This window comes from Lissotriton helveticus, chromosome 1_1, assembly GCF_964261635.1.
Source record: "Lissotriton helveticus chromosome 1_1, aLisHel1.1, whole genome shotgun sequence".
NCBI lineage: Eukaryota > Metazoa > Chordata > Amphibia > Caudata > Salamandridae > Lissotriton > Lissotriton helveticus.
In genome coordinates, this window is record NC_136057.1 from 1,251,391,046 (window position 1) to 1,251,406,949 (window position 15,904).

At 48.8% G+C, this 15,904-nt stretch overlaps 1 protein-coding gene across 1 annotated transcript in view; it reads right to left on the minus strand.

Annotated features, from left to right (window-relative positions):
- Positions 1-14,080, minus strand: part of ABCD2 (ATP binding cassette subfamily D member 2) — a 218,981-nt gene extending 204,901 nt beyond the window's left edge. Inside the window, exon 1 of the mRNA XM_078679996.1 lies at positions 13,086-14,080. Coding sequence (XP_078536122.1) covers positions 13,086-13,997 — 912 coding nt within the window. The 5' untranslated portion in view covers positions 13,998-14,080. The remainder of the gene's footprint in view (positions 1-13,085) is intronic.
- Positions 14,081-15,904: the final 1,824 nt, after the last annotated feature.

Consider the following 15,904-nt stretch of genomic DNA (forward strand, 5'->3'; position numbering starts at 1 on the left):
TCTAAAATGGCTAAAAGAAATCTGCTGGATGCTACCAGAACACACCAAAAAAACGGTCATCAATGCCTTAATAACATCCAGGCTTGATTACGCCAATGTGTTATATCTGGGGGCAAAAAAGGCAACGATCCGCAGACTGCAAACAGTGCAGAACGCAGCGGCGAGACTGTTATGGAAAATCCCCATTTTTTCATCCACCTCCAAATACATCCGAGAGCTGCATTGGTTGACAATAGAGAACCGGATCAAATTTAAATCCCTATGCTTCATGCACAAGATCTCCACTAAAAAAGCCCCTAAGTACTTACAAAATCTAGTCCGCCCTTACCTCCCTTCTCGGGCTTTGAGATCGACAACAGCCCACAATTTTGTTATCCCTAAAATAAAACTATCACGCATGGGTGGTAAATCCTTTGCTTTCCTCGGTCCCTCACTGTGGAATACTATGCCATTTGCACTGCGCTCTGAGGCATGCTATATAAGATTCAGGAAGGCCTTAAAAACTTGGCTATTCAACATCTAAATTGCCGGTCCTGTCATTTACTACTGAATCATAGCGCCGGGAAACCCTTTGTTGGGTAGCTGTTGCGCTATATAAGCTAAATAAATAAATAAATAAATAGGTACTCACAGATACTTAGTACCTGCACTTCCTTTGTTTGAAAGGGAGGGTGCCTGCATTTCCCAGCGGGGTTTCAAACTTTTAATGGGAGAATATGGCACTTATCAATAGCACACAGGTACACTGGGAAAGTAAGTACCTACACTTCTAAACTTCCATTTCAACTACCATAGCTTTAGCCGAAAAGTGTTAACCAGGTCAAAAACGTTGGCGATTCTTCACCGGTGCAAATAGCATATGGCCTGGGGCACTTTTTCACCAGGCTACTACACAGTCCAAATGGCTATTAAATCATTGTATTAGTTCAGCTTTTTTTCATAACAGTGGATCAATGCTTTCGTTTCCAGCCATGGTAACCCTGATTTCTTACACAGTATTGTGGCTTCTTTTAAGAGATATCATACAGTATATTTGAAAAATAAAAGTCAGGGATGAAAATATATTCTTCAAAAGCAGGATATTCTTGATTCTTATGTTAGCACGAGGAATTTTGGAAGACGAGGGTACTGGCCCTTTATTACCTGGGGCCTGGTTACAATAAGTGTTGTTCTTCTGCTTCGGCACACAGCATCTTCTGGGGTATGGGAAACAGGCCTGAGTGTACAGTTGGGAAGGGAGCTGGGTATGGCGAGCGGGTACAATAGTCAGAGATCTGGAAATAGGGCTAAGGTGCGTTGGGTAAAGAGGCACTTGAAATTATATTTTACTAGTGAGAGATGAGGCTCGAAACATCAAGCGATCTATTCCTGGTATTCAGCAGCCGAGGAAGATTTGCTTAGAGTTACATTGATGGCAGTGTGATATAGGAGAATGGCAGAATGGCCTGTGTTATCTGTGGAGTACCCCAAGGACCATCGCTCAGTCCCACGCTCTTCAACATCTACATGCTCCCCCTCGCCGCCATCGTCAGACTGCATGGATTCAGCATAGTAACCTACGTTGACAACACCCAGCTCATCCTCTCCCCCACTAAAGAACCCAACACCACCACTCAGCTTCCAGGAAGGAATGCGTCCTGGATGAGAAGCAGCTGTCTGAAGCTCAACTCGAAGAAGACAGAAGTCCTTCTCCTCCGGGGGCCCACCCCCACAGCATGGGACAACACCTGGTGGCCCACTGCCCTCGGCAATCCCCCCAGACCATGCCTGGAACCTTGGCATCTGTCATGCACGCACCTTCTATGTCTCGGAAGTGTCCTGGATCCACGATGCTATGCACCCTGCTTCCCCCAGTCACCTTCCGGGCGTCAGGACTGAACACTAACACCCAAAACGTAACCCAGGGGAACACAGGGGAACAAAACAAGGGTAGGAGGGGGAAGAAAAGACAGACACTCCACAGTCTTCTTCCACGTAGGGGAATATGGAATCTTCCGCTATGGCACTGCAGTAATACAGAAGAGACAACAGTGAAAACAAACCCCTCCCCGTGTCTTCCCCTAAATGATATGTGCTGAGTATATATTGTACCTTGTGGAAGTTCAAAATGAATCATGAACCAAAAAGAAAAGAAGAAGAATATCAGGAACGCTGTATTGTGCTGGAACTGACTGTGTACGAAATGTCTGTACCCTGAGCACCGAGCAGGTGCGCTGTAACTATGTCCAAAGAAATCTCCAAGTACAAGTATCTGATCACATAATGACCCGGACGCAAATCAAAAGAGAAAACCTCTGAATCTCTCGAGGAATAAACTGGAACCAACTTAGATTGCCACCGCTCTCCGCGGTAAAATGAAACCACACTAGGAAAAGAAAACATAAGAAAGTATCCAGAAGCAAGCCGCTTCGTAGAATAACACATGCACCTCGAAATACCTGCACGCCTGAATCCCCTAGCTCCTCGGACGCCGATGTGAACCCGGAACGGAAAGAACACTAACTAGCTGAACGCGAAGCACTTCCTGGGCGTCAAGGGCGGGCTTATCACTCGAACACTATCCACTAGCGCATGCGTGGTGCTTACGCATGCGCACATACATCCACATGGCTTTTGCCAACCAACGCCAACCACTAGTAATCGGCCTGATTAGCGGAACGAACATTACCGTTACATGCTTCCTACACGGCAGGCATGACAGAACACCCCTCCCACAACGCCCCCCACCGGTTTGGGCTTGTGGGGGTACCTCCTGTGAAAGGCTCGCAGTAATCAAGGCGCATGTACTTGAGCGGCGGGTTCCCATGACCTTTCCTCTATACCGAACCCCTTCCAGTGTATCAAATACTGGAGGCGATTCCTCACTCTCCTAGAGTCCAAAATAGCTCCCACCTCATAGTCCACATCTGAATCAACGGGAGCGGAGAGAGGAGCCACAGGAAGACGAGTATCAGGCAACACCGGTTTCAATAATGAGATGTGAAAAACAGGATGAATTTTCATCGAAGGGGGCAGGCTCAATTTGATGGCCACCGGATTGACAATCTTAAGCACAGAAAAGGGGCCAATAAACTTGGGCTTAAATTTACATGCTCCCTTCAATGCTAGGTATTTGGTGGACAACCAAACCTTGTCGTTTTGATGGTACACGGGTCCTGCATGTCTATGTGCATCAGCAGTCTTCTTATACTCTGTTTTGGCCTTGTCAAGGTTGGTATGTATGGTAGAATGTACCATCTGCAAATGTGATACTAACTCTTGAGCAGCTGGAATGGCACAAGGCCTCAATGGAGGGAAAGGGAGTACCTTAGGATGGAAACCGTATGAAGCATAAAAGGGTGTATATAAGGTGGAAAAGTGGTGGCTGTTATTATATGACAGTTCCGCCAACCAAATCAGTTCATCCCACTCCTTTTGTTCCTGCAATAGTTGACATCTCAAGAATTGTTCAAGACTTTGATTTACACGTTCAGTCTGTCCGTCCGTCTGAGGATGGTGACTAGAAGACAGGCGCACCTCTATTTGTAGTGATTTACATAACTGTTTCCAAAATTTGGAGATAAACTGAGAGCCTCTGTCAGTAACCAAGACAGACGGCAGACCATGGAGTCGTGCAACATTTTGCAAAAACACATCCGCCAACCCTGCGGAGGTAGGGAGACCTTGAAGCGGGATGAAATGAGCTGCTTTGGTGAACATGTCCACCACCACTAAAAGAGCAGTATTGCCCCTGCATGTTCTCGGCAATTCTACGATAAAGTCCATGGAGACAGATTGCCAGGGTGCTACTGGTGTAGGAAGAGGCAATAACAAACCCACTAAACCTTCATGTGAGGATTTGCCCTGTGCACAGATATGACAGGTTTGTACAAAATGTTGTATGTCTTTTGCCATGTGGGACCACCAACAGTATCTCCTAACCAACTCTAGGGTTCTTTTATAGCCTGGATGTCCCGCCACCCCATGCGAATGGCACCATTCCATTACTTGCTGTTGAAGTGGTACTGTGGGAATAAACAACCCCCCCTGTATGTACTGTAGATCGTCTGTAACGATGGCCTGTTGTTGCTGTGCAATGTCTCTAGCAGCAGGTTTACTCTGTGCACTTTTCACCTGCAGGAGAGAGTCTTCTACAGTGTTTAATGCACCAATCAATCTTTGGGGAGCAATGATACAGGGAGGCGTCTCGACTGACGGGGCTGGATCGAATCCCAGACGGGACAGGGCATTGGCTTTCCCATTTTGTCTCCCCGCTCTGAAATGTATCTTGAAATCATACTCATTAAAGAACTGAGTCCATCTCAGCTGTCTCATGGACAGTGCTCTGGCTGATTTCAGATATTGGAGGTTACGATGGTCGGTTAGGACAGTGACGGTATGGTTTGTCCCTAGGAGATATTGTCTCCATTCTTCCAATACCTTTTTAATGGCTAAGAGCTCTCTCTCACCAACAGCATAGTTTACCTCCGCTGGGGTCAATTTGTGGGAATAATAGGCCACAGGATGCAATTCACCCGTAGAAACGTCAGCTTGAGAAAGTATCCCTCCCACTGCTACTTGAGATGCATCAACCTCTACTACGTAGGGACTGGAAGGATCTGGGTGTTTGAGAATAGGAGCCTGTGTAAAAGCGGTCTTGAGCACTGTAAAGGCTTTATCCGCAGTCTCTGACCATTGAAACGGAACCCCTTTCCGTAACAACTTTGTGATAGGAGCTACTAGATCTGAAAACTGGTGAATGAAGCGTCTATAGAAATTTGAAAACCCAATGAATTGTTGGACTTCTTTCACGTTTTTGGGAGGAGGCCAATCTAGAACAGCACTGACCTTCCTTGGATCCATACGTAGACCTGTTGCTGACACTATGAATCCCAAAAAGGCAACTTGATGGCGATGAAAGAAACACTTGTCTAGTTTACAAAAAAGATCGTTATCCTGTAACAGCTGAAGGACCGTTTCACATGACGTACATGGTCCTCCAAAGTTTTGGAATATATCAGTAAATCATCAATATAGGCTATGACGTGCTTATCAAGATACTCCTTCAGCACTTCATTGATGAAGTATTGGAATGCTGAAGGAGCATTGCATAGCCCAAAGGGCATCACTAAATATTCATACAGCCCGTATTTGGTGCAGAAGGCTGTCTTCCACTCATCGCCCTCTCTGACTCGAACCAGGTGATAGGCTCCACGTAGATCTAATTTCGTGAACCATTGGGCATCCTTCACCTGGTCGAGCAGAGAGGAGATGAGCGGCAAGGGGTATTTGTTCTTTATAGTGATGTCGTTCAATAAGCGATAGTCTATACAGCATCGCAAACCCCCTTCACGTTTAGGGATGAAAAACAAAGCCGAAGAGGCAGGGGATCTAGACGACCGAATAAACCCTAGTTCCAACATGGTGTCAAGATACTCCCTTAAATAAAGGTTCTCTTTCTCAGTAAGGGAGTATACCCTACTGGTAGGTATGCAAGCGCCAGGTTGGAGGTCTATTCGGCAGTCATATACTCTGTGAGGTGGTAAACAGGTAGCTTGCCTTTGATCAAACACGGTTTGGTAACCTTGGTACACAGGAGGCAGTGTTAAATCGGGTTGTTCTCCCTGATCCGTAGCTGTAAGGGACTCTGATACCGTATGTATAGTGCTCTGTATGGGGTTGGCGATCTTGTTGCACGAGAGGATAGGAAAAGGATTGCTATCCATGAGTGTTGGTTGTTCCTCTTGCTTCTGAAAAGTAATGCTAGTTGTCTTCCAATTTATGTGGGGGTTGTGGAGGCGCAACCAAGGAAGACCCAAGACTACTGGGAACTGGGGGGATTCAATCAAATCAAAAGTTAATTGTTCTTTGTGCGTGGGGTCAATACACATCTCCAATGGGATGCTGGAATGAGTGATGGGTCCGGATTTTAAAGGACTCCCATCTATGGTATACACTTCCTCGGGGGTCTTTTTTGGTTCAGTAGGAATGCTATTGGCCATGGCCCACTGATAGACCATAAAATTGCCCGAAGCCCCAGAATCTATCATTATTGCCTGTTTTACCGACTGCCAGTCTGGACTCAACAAAAAAATGTCCTTTATTGTTCAACAAAGAGGAGACCATATGAACTAATGGACCCGGCGGTACGGTCTCTGTTACCTTAGGGTCAGCTAGTTTTCCGATTTGCGGAAAGCTTTAGGTTTGACAGGACACTCTCGTAGGAAATGACCTGCTTTGCCACAATATAGGCACAATCGGTTCACCCTACGTCTTTGTTTTTCTGCCTCACTCAAGGGACCTTTTATGCTACCTATTTGCATGGGTTCTGGTTCTTCAGTCTTAGTTTCAGCCTCTGTTTTCTTCTCTTTGTGGCCGTATCTAGGATATTCATATCTTGCTCTATCTTTTCTCCTTTCACCCAATCTATGGTCCAGTTTCACCACTAGATCGATTAACTCAGGACAGGTTGCTGGAGGGTCTACCACATGAGCCAACTCATCTTTGAGCTCATCTGGTAAGCCTTTATAAAAAAGAGCGCTTCTCTTATTTGCAGGCCAATCCGCCTCTACCACTAATCTGTTAAAGGTAGTGATGTAGGTAACTAAGTCTTTTGACCCTTGTTTCAGATGCAGTAGCTCCGTATCTGCTGCGTGAGTGAAGGTATGTTTGTCGAACATTTTGCGCAGTTCTCTACGGAACGCTTCATAATCCAATAGCATGGGGTCGTCTTTTTCTATCAATGGGATGGTCCAATTAGCGGCTGACCCTCCGAGATATGACAGTACAAAAGCCACCTTGGCTTGATCATTAGGAAAACATGCAGCCTTGCATAAAAAATTTAACTGACACTGTGTCAGAAAAGCCGCACATTTAGAGGGTTCTCCATAAAACCTTTCAGGCGGAGCCAAAGGGATGGAATGGGGTGTGACCACTTGTACTATTGGGGCTGCATTGCTGGTCCCTGCTCTCTCCCCATCATGTGCACTTAAAGCCGCCTACCTGTCGGCAATGTTTTGGGTCTCTCTCTGGAGGTTTCCCACCATGCTAGCTACGTCCTGCAGCGTAAGATCCATGACACCTAGGAGACACTGTATATAACGGCTTCGCGTTCTGTCATGCACGCACCTTCTATGTCTCGGAAGTGTCCTGGATCCACGATGCTATGCACCCTGCTTCCCCCAGTCACCTTCCGGGCGTCAGGACTGAACACTAACACCCAAAACGTAACCCAGGGGAACACAGGGGAACAAAACAAGGGTAGGAGGGGGAAGAAAAGACAGACACTCCACAGTCTTCTTCCACGTAGGGGAATATGGAATCTTCCGCTATGGCACTGCAGTAATACAGAAGAGACAACAGTGAAAACAAACCCCTCCCCGTGTCTTCCCCTAAATGATATGTGCTGAGTATATATTGTACCTTGTGGAAGTTCAAAATGAATCATGAACCAAAAAGAAAAGAAGAAGAATATCAGGAACGCTGTATTGTGCTGGAACTGACTGTGTACGAAATGTCTGTACCCTGAGCACCGAGCAGGTGCGCTGTAACTATGTCCAAAGAAATCTCCAAGTACAAGTATCTGATCACATAATGACCCGGACGCAAATCAAAAGAGAAAACCTCTGAATCTCTCGAGGAATAAACTGGAACCAACTTAGATTGCCACCGCTCTCCGCGGTAAAATGAAACCACACTAGGAAAAGAAAACATAAGAAAGTATCCAGAAGCAAGCCGCTTCGTAGAATAACACATGCACCTCGAAATACCTGCACGCCTGAATCCCCTAGCTCCTCGGACGCCGATGTGAACCCGGAACGGAAAGAACACTAACTGGCTGAACGCGAAGCACTTCCTGGGTGTCAAGGGCGGGCTTATCACTCGAACACTATCCACTAGCGCATGCGTGGTGCTTACGCATGCGCACATACATCCACATGGCTTTTGCCAACCAACGCCAACCACTAGTAATCGGCCTGATTAGCGGAACGAACATTACCGTTACATGCTTCCTACACGGCAGGCATGACAGCATCATACTCAACTCTTCCCTCACCGTGGCCCAACAGATCAACGCCATTGCTTCCACTTGCTTCAACACCCTCTGCATCCTTTGCAAGACCTTCAAATGAATCCCCACGAATCCAGAAAGACCGTCACCCACGCACTCATAACAAGCAGACTGGACTATGGAAACACCCTCAACGCTGGAATAAAAAAATCCTTTCTTCGCAAACTCCAGACCATCCAGAACACTGAGGCCAGACTTGTCCTCGGCATCCGACATGAACACATCACCCGACACCTGTGAGACCTCCACCGGCTCCCTGTCGAGAAGAGAGTAACCTTCAAGCTACTCACCCATGCCTACAAATCCCTCCACAACACTTGACCCAAATACCTCAACGAAAGAGTCTCCTTCCACATACCCAAGAGAAACCTCCACTCCTCCGACCTCACCGACACCCCGCACATCCGCAGGGCCAGAGCGGATGAAAGAGTCTTCTCCTACATCACGGCAAAAACCTGGAACGAGCTCCTGATCAACAGCAGGTGCTCCCCCACTCTGCACACCTTCAGGAAGAGCCTCAAGACCTGGCTCTTCGGCTGACTCGAAGCTGCACTCCCCCTCCCCCCCAGCACCTTGAGACCTTCACAGGTGGGTAGCGTGCTTCATGATACCCTTATTGATTGATTGATCTTGATACATCAGTGTGCGTTAAGCAGAGATGCGTAGCAACAGCCCCTGGCAAATGTGAGTTGCACACAAACTATGTTTTATGTCTAATAAGCCACATTGCATTGGTGTGCTTTGAGGATGCTGTGATAGTTAGTCGTACCCCCTGGTGCAGGGATCTCCAACTTTTTCGGTAATAAGAGCTACTTATGTTGGAATAGTGACCACATCAAACAAGATTACATTAGTGGCCACCATATGTAAGATTACCAGCAGTGATCACCACAGTGCATCAGGCTGGGTTGCCAGCAGTAATGTAAAAAAGGCTTTATCCATTTGGAGTGCCTCTATATATGTAACACATACCAGCCACAGTTGCAATGCCCCCAACACGAAAGTAATAATATTAGTAATAAGTCTCTTCACATGGTCTATCACTCAACAATCAGCTTTATATATGAATATTGGAAATATATCCTCTCAGCCCTCTCGGCACAGGGGAAGTGTCCCTTTGCCTGCTGCTATAGTCTTATCGTATTGGAAATTTAACCATTTTTCTTCAAACATCAGCTGATGAGTTCTGCAAATACACACCTTTTTACCTTGAAGACACAATTTTGGCATACATATATTAATTCAACCAAACCAAAGGTTCTGATTTAGTCAGATGGTGCTGCACGCAGGAGACATACTTATAGGCACCTGGAGAGGTACCAGTAGCAAACTACTTGTTGGAGAAATCTGCTATGGCGTGTTTGAGTGGTACACTTGTTTCATAAGACACATGGCATGGGTGTGCGTTAAGGCTTGTGAAATACTTAGCAACACCCCCTGGTGAGTGTGAGTGGAACGCACACTGGGTTTTATGTCTAATAGATCACATGGCATCTGTGTGCTTAAAGGCAGCTGGGATACATAGCAGCAACCTCGGTGTGTTTCAGTGGCAAACACGCTGATTTATGTTTAATGAGACACATGCCATCTGTGTGCATTAAGGCTGCTGAGATACTTAGCAGCATCCCATAGACCGCACTGTTGGCACAGAAAGTCTCTTGCATGGCAATGGACCTATACCTGTGCCCTGAGTGTACAGCTACGGTGATATTTAAATCCTTTGTAACAAAGTATTGGTCATGGGTGAATATGAAGCATGTGTGCACATACTGACGGAGGCTTGTCTCACTGGTGGCAGTCATGCCAAGGAACGGGAGTGGCACCCAAAGCATTACCCTTGAGTGTTGGAAAGCTAGTGCCTTCGTCATGAATTAAGCAGCACATGCTCGGTAGTGGCAGCAGACTTTGCTTTAAAGTAACAGTAATCTGTAGAGTGAACAGGCTTTCCTACCTGTGTCACTGGAGTGGTGCCTCCTGGCCCACTTGTATAAAATGCTGCTGCGGCGTCATTAACTCAACCGTAGCCTTCATTGGATTGTATGTACAGACTGGCAGCGTGTGTGATTCTGTGTGCTCTTTGAGATGTACATGTACTTGTGAAGGGGTGAAGGGGTACAGTACAGAAGAGTCCGCACACATGAATGCATGTGCATGCTGGGATGTTCATCTGCCTGAAGAGTGGTACAGTACATGGTAATAAGCGCATGCAGTTTTGCGTGCTGGGCGTTGTGTGTGCTTGTGAAGGGGTCAATACATGGAAGTATCTGGATTCTATTTTCCATTTTGGAAAACCCAGATCTTGCCGGAGGAGTGGAGGTAGAGGACACACCCTGACAGATTTGTGGATGGCTGCATTACTGAGAGCTGGCTGGGACAAACACTGGAGGAAGGAGGAGTCAAGCTCTTCAGTACACTTCCAAAGGGTCTCTTTGATTCTAAAGAGGGGTCAATGGTCAAAGGGGCCTGGACACATCTCAGGAAGGAGACAGGGCTGATAATGGAATCATTAAGAGTAGGGCCAGGGGCATTTTGTAACCCTTCAATGCACATATCACTGAGGCTGACATCCATATGTGATAATCTAGTCACTCCTATGGACTGTGTTTGGGATTATCAGATCTGAAGACACTCCTGCTGTGATACACGACTCTCTGGGTGAAGAGCAAGACAGAGGAATGGGCACTTCAAAGTGGGAAACCCCCAGAACATTAACTTCAACAGCAGAGATACTAAATTCCAGTAGTGTCTGGAACAGGATTATAAAAAGGGGAGCATGACACTCCCAAACTGCCAAACTAAAACTGCATCAGCACAGAGAAGCACAGCCTGACCGCAGCTTGTCTGGACCAGGACTCGGACTCAAGAGTCTGACAGTCTCCCTGATGGGTGAAGGGAAATCACCCAGGAGAATCATGACCACCCACCCTGGAACACCAGCTTCCACCGGAACTGAGACCAGAGGACCCTATGGGAAGAAGGAGTGTGCTTGGAGTGAATGTGCTTCAGTGCGGATTCATTTGAGTGGATCCCTGAAAGAGAGTGTGAGATTTGGAACCATGTCTGAACTGCTTATCCGATCAAGCCATCTGTCTGTGTTTGTGACCCCTGTGTGCCGGGGGTGCATGGTAAAGGTCAGAGGATGTTGCTTTGTGGCAGTACTGCAGGAAGAGAGCTGTCACTCTATTCAATATTGTGACCTGAAGTTGGACGCTGCCTTAACTTCGGTTCATGACCCCTATATGTCAAGTGGGGCCAGTGGTTAATCTTAAGTGCCATCACCCTGGTCCAGTGCTGTGGAGTGAGGGCCATTGACCTGTTCAGTGCTGTGACTCGAAGGGGGATGCCATCTTAAGTGCGTGGCTCGTGACCCCCGTAAACCAGGATGGGGACGAGGTGAATTTTGAGGGCTGTGGCCCTGGTACAGTAATGTGGTGAAGAGAGGGTTGTCGCCCTGTGCAGTGTTGTGACCCGAAGGAGGACGCTAACTTGAGCACTTGAAGCACGACCCTGTGTACCTGGTGGGAGCCATGCAGGAAGTTGAGGCCCGTTGCCTGTGAACCATGAGCAACTGGGAATTTAGAGCTGCTACACTGTCATTGGAACTTGAACAGCATCCCAGGTCTGCCAATCGAGACAGACAGTACTTCCCACAACAACAGAGGAGCGCCATGAAGTTCTAGACCCAGTACTGACCAGGATGAGAATACTGCTCATCACCGACACAAGCCGACGTTGACCATGACCCAAGAGCGCTCCTGGGACTTCGGTCTCATCTCCAGTGGGAACAGGTAAGACTGCACCTCGAATCGCAGAGTCTCTGTGGGATGAACCTGCTCTGACTGAAAAGCCAAAAGGTGCTAGGGCTTTGAATAGCCATTTTGGTACTTCTAAGACTTTAGTAGGGCCTAGCCTGAATGATGCTGCAAGTACATGGGAAATCACCCTAACCCTTAGCTAGAAGAACAGGACACTGGTGTCCAAGCAGACAGCGCTAGAATGCAGACCTTGCGAAGAGTGTGTTATTATGTCATGTGTACCTTATTTCTCTTTGTGTGTTTGTGTATATAACTGCCTTTACAAAAGCAACTTTTGACTAGACATTCAATTATTGCGGTTGCTGAATGCACGTTGAGTTGTGAGCCTGTGTTCACCCTACACCTACCCCCTCCCAGAGAGTGCTATAGCTTAGAGTCTAGTACGCAAGGAGTTCTTGGTCCAGTTACTCAGAGCCCATAGTAGGCGGGTCCAAGACATCAATAGTAAAAGGCCGCAACCACCACTGTTGGGCGCAGTAGCGCCTGCTTGTTTCGTGATCTTCTGAATGGAGTACTGACGCCCACACCACTTTATATCTGATACTATTCATGGCACGGTGTGCTTTAAGACTGCTGAGATACTTAGCAGCATCCCCTGGCATGTTTGACTGACATGCACACTGCTTCATGTCTAATAAGACACATGGCACTGGTGTGCTTTAATGCTGCTGAGACACTTAGCAGAACCCCCTGGTCTGCTTGAGTGACGTGCACACTGCTTTATGTCTAATAAGACACATAGCACTGATGTGCCTTAATGTTTCTGAGATACTTAGCAGAAACCCTTAGTGAATGTGAGTGACACGCACACTGTGCTTTATGTCTACTGGGATACCCAGCAGCAGCCTCTTGCTGCGTTTGTGTGTGAAAGGTCACTTGAAAGGTGCATTTCCTTTGGGGGAGGGGTGAACTGAAATACAAGGGGGTGAATGTCGCGGGAATCAGGAGAAAAAGATAGGGATACAAGAGGAGAGAAGTTATGGGAGATTGGTAGATTATGAGGCAGATTTGAATAAATAGGAGAGCTAGTGAGGGGGCGCAGGAGGAGAGAGCAGAGGATAATTGACAATTTGAGCGAGGAGCACAGGAGGAGAGGGTGGCGGGTCGCAGAAGGGGATGCTGGGGTGAGGGGGCGAGGCTGACACCATCAACAATCGATGCCGCAGTGGCAGCTGCGCCTCGGGCCGGCGTGCGCTCCCCTGCCCTCCCCTCCCCCTCACCTTGTGGCCCCGGTAGAAGGCGATCTCCTCCACGTTGGCGATGATGCGCGAGTGCACGTAGCGCAGGTAGCCCTTCCTCTGCGCCTCCTCGGCCACCAGCTTGCCGAAGCGCGGCGAGCAGGCGCGCAGCACCTTGGCTGTCGCACCCACCACCAGGCCGGCCAGCAGGGTGGGCCCCAGGGGGTCGGCCCCTCGCGAGCGCGCCGTCTGGATGAGGGTGTAGGAGGTGAGCAGCACGTCCAGGATGGGCTTGGTGAGGTTGGAGTACAGGTGCGCCACGGACTGCGAGAAGACCATGATGTCCTCCGTCAGGGACTGGTCGGGGTTGGTCAGGCGGCCGTCCATGCACGTCACCTTGTAGTAGGTCTGGCGGCTGAAGTAGGTGCGGTAGGCGTGGGCTGCCAGCCGGGTGCGCAGCGCCAGCGCCAGACGGCCCTCCAGGAAGCGGATGGCGCTGTTCACAAAGGTGGCCGGGATGGCGATCATCAGCCACTTCAGCAGCTGCGCCACGAAGAGCCGCGGCCGCTTCTCCACGATGCTCTTGACGATCTTGCCGTCCAGCCGCGCCACGTAGATGGAGAGGAAGGTGCGGGAGACGAGCGCCACGGAGTGCAGGCCGAGGAGCGCCAGCTCGGGGCACAGGGGCCGCGGGAAGACCAGGCGCCGCAGCTCCAGCAGCTGCCGCACGAAGTCGGCGTTCACGGCCGGGCAGGCGCTCAGGGCGACCGGCCCCGCGGAGAGGGGCTCCGGGGGCCCCTGCTCCTCCTCCTCGGCCGCCTCCTCGGGGGGCGCCGGGGGGCGCAGCTGGCGGCACAGCACCGGGTACAGGGTCTTGATCCCGTAGGCGGCGGCCAGCAGCAAGGCAGCCCTCCGCGCCGCCCTCGCCCGGCTCCAGGTCCCCGCCGCCCTCATGGTGCCCAGCGGCTGCGCTGCTACCAGGGGCCCATGTCCGGGTAGGCCTCGGAGGAGCGGGGGCTGCCGGGCACGCAGTCTCCTCGGACAGACGCGGAGTGACTGGCAGGCATCTGTGGAAAGGGATACCCAGCCGCACTGGGTCCTCGGTCCTGGGTGAGCCGCAACCCTGGCCCCGCCCCCGACCGCTGATTGGAGGTTCGGGATGCAGGCCTTATCCCTTGCTGGGTACCAATCTCCCCGGACCATCTTTCGCCCAGAGACGAACACTTTGCAAAGTAAACAAACACACATTCTATCCCGGGAAGACATAATTGCAGCACTGATGCTGCAGAGCATAGTTCTAAAGCAAGCGTGATAGCCGCAGTGGGTGACCTGCGTCGGCCTCTTCAGCCCCTCCATTGAGCTTTTACAACTCCTGCAACTTCGGCACCGGCTTTGACTATCGCGACCTGACGTGCCTATCGCGACCCGAATACCCACTGCCAGAACATGGACATGGCACGTTGTGTGCTGCTATTCCACAAAGATCATATTATTTTAGTGCTAAAAGCTCTTTAATTCGCCTTAATGAAACCTCCCAAGATCATCACAAATGTACAAAAAACATTGACTTTACGTAAAAAAAAAACGAAAACCAATTAAGAGTAGGGCAAATTCAGAGAAAACACCCTTCGACAGAAATGTTCGGAATTTGTATTCACTCACAGCTCCAGTTTCTACTCCCTAGCCGCATTTACCCTGTTAATAACAATGTTCATTCATCAGAATGAATGCCCTGATTACTTTACGGATAATCATCATTAACTCTGCATCCATTGTCTTCGTTCCAGTCATGACTTGCAAGTTTAATCGTATCTCCTCGAGACAGGCCATCTCCAAGAAAGAAAGAATGTTGTAATGCAAGTCCTGCCTGCTTCAAACTGGGTTCTATAAAAAGCTCTGCTATTCTCGGAAGTCTCCTGGTTCTTATTCCTTCGTGCATTATCCTCTGGCAGGTTTCGCAAGGCTGCTAAGCATTACTCTGGATTTTCCTTTAGAGAAAGACTGACCTGATCATTACAGATTTTCAGTAATAAACCGACCAGTGCTTTTTGATATTGGTATGTCACTGACAATTCTCTTCGTTTTTCACAACGTTGGCCTCCCCGCTGCCCTAGTCAGTGAGACCAGATCGAGATAGAAAGTCTGTTGCCCTGCTTTCCAATACCGTCTTCAGTGAAGAATCAACGTGTCTAAGTCTTGCACATGCAAGTTAACAATGCAGAGTACCACACTCACTGCACTTGCAAAGTTTCATTTCGATCGTGAAGGAAGAGGAGATCCAAGGTCGGCTTTTGGCATGAGCGAGGTGGACTCAGGCCAAGGAGGCCAGTCTTCAGAGGGGCAAAACGAACTGTCTACATAAATGTTCTGCAGGCAACAGCGCCCTTCTATCTTAGCTCCAGTGAATCCACTTAAAGTGCTTCTAATAATTTTTATTAAGATGCTGCAGCCTCTGTTATTAGCACCCTATCAGCCCTACCTTGCCCTCCCATTTACCTCTCACCCCTGCTTCCACACATTTCCACACAGCGACAGCCCTTAAACCTCACAACTTGGAACCAGACTGGCGCAGCTAAGTTGTGGGTGATTCAGGGGAGCTGGGGAAGTTGCGGAGATGTGTGTTCTGAAGCAAGTCCCAGCTTTGATATAGCCAGCCAGAGTTTGACCTGTGAAAGGGGAATGCAGACTCATATATTCACCAGCATTAGCAAGGGCAGCGCATTTTTTTCCGCCTAGCGTGCTATTGGAGCAAGGGCCAGCTTTGAGGAGCTCTGCCGACTATTCTCTTTGTTTTACACTGGAGAACTCCTGGGGCTTAATATGTGCCTTGTCTTGTGCAGAGTGGTTACAGGAGAAATCAG